The sequence below is a fragment of the Mustela nivalis genome, assembly GCF_964662115.1.
Source record: "Mustela nivalis genome assembly, chromosome: X".
NCBI lineage: Eukaryota > Metazoa > Chordata > Mammalia > Carnivora > Mustelidae > Mustela > Mustela nivalis.
Window position 1 is genome coordinate 30,975,227 of NC_139040.1, and position 10,439 is coordinate 30,985,665.

General features: G+C 40.6%; 1 protein-coding gene across 7 annotated transcripts in view; it reads left to right on the top strand.

Annotated features, from left to right (window-relative positions):
* The window catches only part of KLHL13 (kelch like family member 13), a 200,694-nt gene extending 190,594 nt beyond the window's left edge, over positions 1-10,100 (top strand). For all 7 annotated transcript variants that reach the window (XM_082716335.1, XM_082716339.1, XM_082716340.1 and 4 more), the window contains 2 exons: positions 6,799-6,912; positions 9,397-10,100. In XM_082716335.1, the coding sequence (XP_082572461.1) occupies positions 6,799-6,912; positions 9,397-9,884 (602 nt within the window). In that variant the 3' untranslated portion in view covers positions 9,885-10,100. The remainder of the gene's footprint in view (positions 1-6,798; positions 6,913-9,396) is intronic.
* The last annotated feature ends 339 nt before the right edge of the window (positions 10,101-10,439 follow it).

Consider the following 10,439-nt stretch of genomic DNA (forward strand, 5'->3'; position numbering starts at 1 on the left):
ACATAGAAAGATAATTTTCTTTGTCGATTAAATGTACAAAGTTCAATTATTATCCCAAATGTATTTACCATGAGTAATGTGATCTGTGAGTATTAGTTTTAAGAATCATTCTCTCTTGGGGTGTCCGGGTGGCTCAGTCGGTTAAGCGTCTGACTCTTGATTTCAGCTCAGGTCATGATCTCCAGGTCACAAGATCGGGTCCTAGGTCAGGCTTCATGCTCATCACGGAGTCTGCTTGTCCCTCTCTCTCTGTTCTTCCGCTGTCCCCCCCAACTCACACATTCTTGCTCTCTCTCTCTCTCAAATAAATAAATGAAAAATAAAATCTTAAAAAAATCATTCTCTCAGTGAAATACTGAACAATTTTCTTCACCGTAAACTGCTCTGGTAAGCTTTATTAGATGGCCATGTTTTTGTCTCCCTAATCAAAGATTGGTCTCAAGTGCAGTTAACATAGAGCAGTACTTTGGCTACATAAATGAACTCTAATTTTGTTATTTTAGATGAAATTGGAATAAGATAGCTGTCCAAAAAGAAGTCAGGAAGACCGCATTTTCTGTCACGCCTTCCATTTCTGTCATTACCATCATCGTTTGGCCTCTTTTTTTCACCACTCTTTCATTCTGCGATGAAGAGTCCTCATAGTTGACCAGTATTCCGGGCTCTGTAATAGTGGGGACGTGGAAAATATTGGCCTTGGCTCTGGATAAATTAAGAGTAATTATCAGAATCTTTTTCTTGGTAGCTTAATGGTTTAAGAATAAGCTATTTATTGGAGGCAAAAAGAACTGCTCTCAGCTCTAACGCTCTCCACCTGATCAAGCCCTTTCTTGTTAGGGGCATCTTAATGTTACTAATCTCTCCTACCTGCAATTTTTTTCCCCTTTATTGTCATAGTAGTATTTTTCCTAAGACTGGGCTTTCGAAATGGTTGGACTCAGGGTCATCCTCACGAACCACACAAATTGCCCGATCTATTGTAATAATCAGGCTGTTCAGAGCATCTGAGGCACCAGTGCCCTTAGCGTCAAATTGTCATTTCAGGTCTCCTCGCTCGACCCACACACATGATTTTCATGTTGTGATACCATTTTAAATTAGGGGATGTCTGGAAGTATTCAGAAGCTGTAACTAGGGATTTGGCTCTTTCTTAGGAAAACCACTAGTAGGAGATCATCTCTTCAGGTTTACAAAGTGGTAGGTGGTCAGTCCTGGCCGTGACTGGCCATTTCAGACCTGCTTTCCTCAGGAGAAAGAGCTCCAGTTTCTCAGTCGGTGCTTGCTTAGCGATGTTATCCCCTCTAATTAATAGGTGGAACGAGGCCTTATTCTTCTGAGAATCTGTCATCTTCAGGCCAAGGACGGTCATTACATAAAACCAAGAAGCTAGAGGCTTTCTTTTGCTGAGCTCTTGCCATGTTCGACTCATTTGGGAACAAGAAGTAGACAACCCCGTTGGGCAGGCGGCTGCCTTCCTCGCTTATGACCTTCAGAAATCACACCCTCTATCTCTTATTAAAAATAGCCTTCTGCGTCTCAGTTTGAAAGTAAAAAGGAACAAGAGAAGCGTGTTTCTCATGAGCCCGTCCTAATTCATAATAACTATTTCATTCTATTTAGGTTTTACCATCACAATCTCCCAGAGTTTAAACCTAAGGATAATGACTTACATAGTCTCAAAAATGATTACCCCTCCAGATGGTAAATAGAGACCCATTTTTATCTCAATTTGTAAACTGCATGTTTCACAAATACATAGATGGTTGTAATAGAGACACAAGCCCTCAATACCAAGAAACAACTCTGATTCCATTTAAAGGCCAATGACATTTCTTTCCCTTTGAAATTACCTCCTGTCATCTACAAGTAAGTATGCTTTTGTAGAAAATGACTGTTTGCCTTAAAATCAGTATACCCAGCAAAAGCCAGTCTGTAGTAAATATTTTAAGTTAAAATATATTGGAAGCATTTGTTTGTTTATTTGTTTTTAGAAAATGAGTTGATTGGCTTAAGTGCAGTGAAATCAGGCCACCCCACCTCCTTTGCCTTTCTCCTATTTTAGACGTACTTGGGAGCAAGAAGTAGATTGTTTTAAAACAGTCTCCTCGGGACGCCTGGGTGGCTCAGTTGGTTGAGCAGCTGCCTTGGGCTCAGGTCATGATCCCAGGGTCCTGGGATCAAGGCCTGCATCAGGCTCTCCGCTCGGTGGGAAGCCTGCTTCTCCCTCTCCCACTCCCTCTGCTTGTGTTCCCTCTCTCGCTGTGTCTCTCTCTGTCCAATAAATAAAATATTTTTTTAAAAAAAGAATATTTAAAAAAAGAACATCTGTTATATTAACTTCACATTCCCATCTTAACTGATTACTCTGCCGTATTATTATCTGTAAATAAAGAATGGGGGTGAAGAGGTGGCAGGCAAATGGGAATCAATGGGAGACTCATTTAACAGTTTAACAATTCAGGGCCCCTGACCCGCTCAGTTGGTAGAAGATGTAACTCTTGATCTCGGGGTTATAAATTCAAGCCCTACATTGGGTGTAGAGATTACTTAAAAGTAAAATCTTCTCTTAAAAAAATTAGTTAGGTTCATTTAGTACCAGTATGTTATTTATTCTGCGTGTATGCAATGACCATCTCCTAGACGTAATTCTGAAAAGAAAAGAGTGGCAGCATTTGCAAGACATTTTAGATCGTTTTAATGCAGTTGGTCTTTTAACAGCCCTTCTTGGAGTGTGTATGGATGGACCTACGCCCATAGTACATCAAAAAGATCCTATCAATGTTTGTGTGAGCCTGGTATATTGCTGCAGTAGAATTCCTTAGAAATGCTGCTTTCCTTTGACACCAGGTACAGTCGGAAACTACATGAAGCTTAGAGGAGCTGTCACTTCAGTGGAAGAGGAGTCCGTTATTCCTGGCATCTTTCAAACTTCTGTCATTTAAGAAATTGATCTTCCATTGAGGTTTTCTATATGGAAGAGAAATATGACAGCCCAGATAGCTTTCATTTCTGTTAACTATTAATAAGTCAAGCTTTCGGATAATGAAGTAACTTACAGAAAAACGTGTTAGTTTTTCTTTTTCAAATAAATGTGCAGTAAAATGACTGAAAGTTATCAACTGCCCCATATCCTTTAATGGATTTGCAGTTTTCTTCATTAAGCACCAGTGGTTCCAGTGGTGATTCAGGGTTCATCCCTTGCCTACTCTCAAAAAAAAAAAAAATAAGTAAGCCCCACAACATCTCTTGGGACCAATTCTGGACTCTAGTAGAATCACCTGAACAACTACAAATCTTTCATGATTGGTGTGAACGAAGCAACCTGCATGTAATTCTCAAATTGAAGAGGGTCTCTAACTGAAATTGCACGTCACTGAAGGTGACTTTCTAGAATAAGGGTCAGTGAAATTCTGTAAAGGGCCAGAAAGTCCATATTTTCAGCGTCTTAGGCCATAGGATCTTGTCACAGCGAATTGCCTCTGCTGTCATATTGCAAAAACAGCCACTGATGGTTTATAAACAAACGGGTGAGGCTGTGTTCCAATAAAGCTTTCTATAGGAAAACCAGCATTTGAATTCCACATGATTTTCATAAGTCACAAAACATTTTTCCTTTGATTTTTTCCCCCAACTCTTTAAAAAAGGTAAAAAGCCATTCACATGTTTGGGGCGCCTGGGTGGCTCAGTGGGTTAAGCCTCTGCCTTCAGCTCAGGTCATGATCTCAGGGTCCTGGGATCGAGCCCCACATCGGGCTCTCTGCTCAGCGGGGAGCCTGCTTCCTTCTCTCTCTCTGCCTGCTTCCCTCTCTCTCTCTCTCTGCCTGCCTTTCTGCCTGCTTGTGATCTCTCTCTCTCTCTCTCTGTGAAATAAATAAATAAAATCTTTTTTAAAAAAGGCATTCACATGTTTATCTTGTGGGCCATACAGAAAGCAGATAGCATGCTGGATTGGGCTGATGGGCTGTAATTTGCCCAACCTTCTTCTAGACTTTTCTAATTAATTCATTGCCATTCCTACCTCTCATAGACTATGACAAAAGCACTGTCTTGCCCCTTGCGTTATCCCTTGCCCCCTTCCCCTCTCAAGGTTTTGGACACAAGCCTATATCCCATTTTCCTTATGGAAAATAAGGACTTGTGTGTGTATATACTTTTAATCAGATGTGTTCTATTTTAAAACTAAATACTCTTGATTTGACTTAGAACAACAGTACTTGATGGAGACAGTCTAGAGGTTGAGAGTAGATATTTAATGACAGGAAAAGCTGAAGGATATGAATGATACAGCTCGAAGAAGAAAAGTTGAGGGATGATGAACTACTACATAGTTTCTATATTATTGGTGGTTAATAGCCGTCTTACACTTAGGTTACTCCTGTATGAGAAAATATAGATGGATTCTTATAACCCCTATTAGGGAAAAAATGCAATTAATTCACTGACAGAAGAACAGCATTATCTTTCTACATGGGAAAATTTTAATAATCATAAAGAGTGAATAGCTATTCAAGTGCTAGCTCCACTCCAAAAGAAATAGGAGGAAACTAATGGAAACTCCATCAGAATAGATTGAATTAGACATAAGGAGAGACTGTGACACTCTAGAAATTTCAAAGTTCAAAGCAGAATTTTTCCATTAAGGAAAGCACAGAACTATAGTAAAACCTGTCTTTGCTATCAGAGACGTGGAAAAGATGATCTCTGGAAGTCTTTTAAAACCCTTTCACTGATAGGATGTGTGATTAGACTACTTTTTTTTTTATCAGCTAAAACCCTACCATTAATTACTTTGCTGATGCCAAGTACCAATCAATATACTAGATCCTCTGTAAGTGGGGGAGAGAGAGAGAGATAATAATGTATGTCCAGTAGGATTGTGCTTGTCAATTAAGTGAAAGTCGTGCTCAAGGCAAATGGAAATGCACATTAGAAAAGACGCCCAGTGACTACAAATGGCCCAAACCGGTATCAATCCGTTTCAGCTTGCCATGAATTGTGACAATAGCTCTTGTTCGGGGGAAAGATTTTGCAGGATCTGGCTACTTAATGGAAGGATTTAGAAGAAATAGAGTTGGGAGGGGGAAAAAAGAAGAAGAAGAAATAGAGTTGGTTAGAATCCAGGCCTAAAGCAATGAACAAAACCAACAAAGTAGATCAAAATGAGAACAGGAAAAGCCTTTGAGATGAACCCGAAAATGTAAAGCTCAAGCCAGTGCAAAAGGCAATCAGTGAAGGGATATGAGAAGTGGTATAATGTAGGAGCTGTTAGGCGAGAAATAAGTGCTCCACATAGTCAATTTGGTGCAGAAATGAAATTACTGAATAGAGTAGAAAATGCATCTCTCATTCTCATGTTATTATTATTTTTTTTTAATCAGAAATCTTGTTCAAGGGATGATTCATCCGTTAGGCATTCCAGTGGCTTGATCAGATGGCCCCACTCAGTAGATTTCTGCTTCTGTTCCATCGCCTAAAACTACATCATTTGGTCAACTCCAGGTTCAAGGGAACTTGAATGTTGAGTCTAGCAGGGCGCTTCTGTGTGCAGTGTCGTGGTTCTATTCCTAAGAAAAAAGCAGGATTAGGGGAGACAAAAAATCAGGTTGCCAATAGTATAAAATTTTCAAGTCTACCTAGACTTTGTATGGGGTTTTTGTTTGTTTCTTCTTCAAAGTTTAATTTATTTAAGTAATCTCTACATTCCACGTGGGGCTCGAACTCACAACCCCAAGGTCAAGATGCACACACTCTTCTGATTGAGCCTGCCAGGTGCCCCAAGACTTTGTGTCTTTGACCAGAGTACTCAGAACAGCCCTATTTCTTTCTGCCTCTTCAAAAAGGATTAAGTTTTCTATCCGTCGTTCTATTCTTGAGTTTATAACAGAGTGATATTTAAATAGGTTGAGGTCACTTCTCCAAAATACTTTCTGTTAAAGATGATAAATCTATTACTGAAAGGAAGTGCCCCTATTAGAAATCTTCCTGTCATACTATGCTACCAGTCATCTTCTAGTAGGAGCATGACTGGCTACAGTGATATTGGCCTTAATGTAGAAATGTAGAATTATTGCCAATGTCTATTGTGTAGTCCGGATGTGAAATAAAGCAAGAGGCAGCCAGAACATACGCCGGGTGGTGTGTGTACGTACAGACATTCATTCTCAACCTCAGATTGTGCTTCCTGTCGATGAACCTTAGTTTCCTAGGTGGTGGATCAGAACTGACTTTTCTTCTTCCTTATGATTTTCTCAACTTCCCACATATTTATCATTTTTGAAGATTTGGTTTATTTATTTTTATGAGAGCAAGAGAGAGCACGAGCCGGGGGGAGGGAGAAGCAGACTCCCCGCTGAGCAGGGAGTCCAATGACGGGACTCCATCTCAAGGCCCCAGGACCATGACGTGAGCTTCAGGCAGACACTTAACCAACTGAGCCACCCAGGCACCCTCATCTTCCCACATACTTAGAACAAGGAAATGGGAGGAATGTCAAATTACAAAGATGTAACAAGATACTAGAAGAAAAGAAATCCTGGCAACTTCTGCAGTAACGGAGATGTGTTAGATTATCACATAAGCCTCTAGTCTAATGTAAAGTGTATTAATGGTTCATCTTAGTAATATAATCTCAATAAGTGAAAAAAGAGACCTCCCAAAGAGTATCTCATATCTGTTATATATAGGGTTTCATTGTTTAAATATTATTCTTTTACCTAAAGGGAAAAATAGCTCATTGCTAAATTTGAAATTATAAATTATTTTCTTGTCTGTTTTTTTTTTCTTTTTTTTAAACAATAGCCACAGTGGAGTGTTACAATCCAAGAACAAATGAGTGGACCTATGTTGCCAAAATGAGTGAACCCCACTATGGCCATGCTGGAACTGTGTATGGAGGAGTCATGTATATTTCAGGTAAACCATTATAACACAGATGTGATTAATATAATACATACCCTTTTAACTGTGGCACCATCTTACCTACAGTATTAGAAAGATAATCCAGAAAAAAAAAAGAATCCAGAAAAAAGGATCATCAAAATATAATTGGGAAGCTATATTGTACATGTGCATTTACGTACAGATGCCTTTGGTATTCTAGGAGTTCATAAGACTAGCGGCAAACCAGTCATGCTATGAATACATAACTTGGAAGAAACTGGAAAGCCTTTAGCTTTTCCAGCTTGCCTTTCGGTCCCCATGCCCCACACTCTAAATAAACCCTGTACTCCAACAACCCCTATTCATAGTCCCTGTAGCAATACTTAATTCATTTTGAGCTTACATTTAGCCAAACTCTATGAGGAAATATATCATCATTTAACACATAAACTCTACTGTGTGTAAGCTTGTTCCTGATAATATACATAGTGTTTAATAATGGTCACACCCTCATTTAATGCAACCAATAATAGGGGTTTCCCTTTTCCTCAGCATTATCAGGGGACTCGACTGTGGTGTCCTTGCGTGAATGATGCCATGCTGATTACCTATATATGTGTCGGCCACATGCGCATATATTTTTCTTATAACAGATTCTAAAATGGCTACCATTTGTTGCAGTAACAACTTTCATTCCCAGACTGTTGGTGTTGAAATAATTCTCCCATCAGATGCAGAAAGGAGTCTCATTTGAATGTAATCTTCACCTCCACTATTGACATTTTACTTTGTTAGGCTGCTTCTTCTCATCTGGCCCTGACGTGGTCTACTTTTGACACATTTTTCTCCTGAGAGCTTGCCGGTGCCAGGCCAGCAGTTACATTATTAGAAAGCAAAAGCATTAAGGTGATGGTGGTGGTCTAGGTCTCTGAACGCCGCTGCCTTATGAAAGCTATAATCAGGAGGGATCAGCTAAAGGCCCTGAATGGGTGATTGACAGGTTTGGGGAGTTAAATTTATGAGCAACTACGGGGTGTCTTCTATTGAAAGAGCCATCCAGGAAATCTTACGCTCCACTAATCAATGATTTACACCCTCTACCTATTTTATGTGTATAGCTGTTATGCTGTAATAATGAGAGCTCCATATCCTTGGGGAGGAGGACACGAAATTGTTCTCGTGACACTTCGCCATAGCTAACGTGCATCTCACAAATGACCTCCCTGGCCAAGAATAGGATAGGACCAGAGCTGACTCTCAAACTGGAAAAAAAAAAAAAAAAAAGTAAAAAGCAGAGAGGAAACAGTGATTGCTGACTGGCCCCCAGATAGGAATGCTTTGATTGATATGACTGAAAATTTGTGTAGCTCTCTCGCCAATCTGTAGAACATAGAGTCCAGTACTTTCCTTGTAGACTGATTTCTGTGTGATCTCAGGACATGCTCTGTAGATGATAAGGACTCAGTGGGTCAACAGCAGACTGCTAATGATCTACCAACTGTTCTCAGAAATGATCATAGATTCTGTACGTGTTCAGCATCTAGCTTCGTCCGTGCTGAGAGCAGATGACATTACCTTCCTGCACCCCCCCAACAGAAACTCGACAAAAACAAACAACGCTGAGTAATCTCATATGCCGGGACATTTGGATAATATGGTCAACTTTTCCAAGAATTTTGATTGATTTGACTTCATGGTCTCAATGCTAATGAGATAACAGGAGTAGAGATTCTTAGATGGTTAAGTGCGGAAATGGACAACTGGAATTCAGATGCCTGAGCCCAGTGCTCAGCTGCCAGCGTGTGCCCACCCCAAAGCAGGAGCAGTACGTGATTCTGGGGGTGCCCGGGTGGCTCAGTCAGTTAAGCATCTGAGTTCGCGCTCCCCTTACCTATTCTCTCTCTCTCTGACAAATGAATAAAATTTTTTTTTTAAAGAAGTGCATGATGCTTTGGACCTGAGATTTATGGCAGACTCAGCTCTAAAAGTGGCCCAAATCTCTCTTCCTTTAGCAAAGCCTCTTAAATTCCACGGCTCTCTGCTTGAGAAAGTCCTTGCAATAACATAAGCTAGATTTTTGTTGTTGTTGTTGTTCTCTAAGAAGCTGAAAGTGTTACCTTCTGGATTTTTTTTTTTAATTTTTTTAAGATTTTATTTATTTATTTGACAGAGAGAGATCACAAGTAGGCAGAGAGGCAGGCAGAGAGAGTGAGATGGAAGCAGGCTCCCTGCTGAGCAGAAAGCCTGATGTGGGACTCGATCCCAGGACCCTGAGATCATGACCTGAGCCGAAGGCAGCGGCTCAAACCACTGAGCCACCCAGGTGCCCCCACCTTCTGGATTTTTAATCCCAGAGAAAGTACGTCTGGAGGGCAGATATTTATAAGAACACTAACAATAAGCCCTAAGGTCCGTAATATTTGGCTCAACATCCACGATCTAGGATAGAGAGCCTTTTATTTACTTTTGCATCTCTATCATAATCTGTTTACCCTCGTGCCTACCTTCATTCTCTAGGGGGAATCACTCATGACACTTTCCAAAAGGAGCTCATGTGCTTTGACCCGGACACCGACAAATGGATCCAGAAGGCGCCGATGACCACGGTCAGAGGCCTGCACTGCATGTGTACAGTGGGCGAGAGGCTCTACGTCATTGGCGGCAATCACTTCCGAGGCACAAGTGATTATGATGATGTCCTAAGCTGTGAATACTACTCACCTATCCTTGACCAGTGGACCCCAATTGCTGCCATGTTAAGGGGGCAGAGCGATGTCGGGGTCGCGGTCTTTGAAAATAAGATCTATGTGGTCGGTGGGTATTCCTGGAATAATCGCTGTATGGTGGAGATAGTGCAGAAATATGACCCTGACAAAGATGAGTGGCATAAGGTGTTTGATCTCCCAGAGTCCCTCGGTGGCATCCGAGCTTGTACACTCACGGTGTTCCCGCCTGAAGAAACCACACCATCACCTTCTAGAGAGTCCCCCCTTTCTGCACCTTAAGATCACCCCCGCCCCGCGACTAAGATGCTGTGTTCCTATCTTTGCAGCGTGTCATGAATTCTCTTCTTTTGCGCCCCTTTAGTAGTGTATGTTAGGATTAGCCTCCAGTAATTGATACAGATATTGGAAAAAAAAAAGACAACAGTGATGTTATTTGTGCTGTTTGTTTGGCTTAGAGTGTTTATAAAGTTGGTAACAAAACCATTCTGGAAATGTATCCCGTCTACGGCCATACCACCCTGAACGCGCCCGATCTCGTCTGGAAATGTATCCCATTGAAGCTGATGTTTAACATATAAAAACAAAACAAAACAAAACAAAAAAAAAAAACAAAAAAACACACACAAAAAAAAACCACACAAAAAAAAAACCAACCCAAGATATTGTCTATAAAATGTTTCTTCAGTACTTTTTCGATGCTGTGTATTGGGTGTAAGGTATTTGTCATCTTACATTAGAAAGCCCAGCGAACCAACTCGAAGGTCGATTGTAGTAAGTGTACAACTGTGCTAACTCGGCTTCAAAGTAAAAAGTTTTCCTTTCATCTTTGACTGT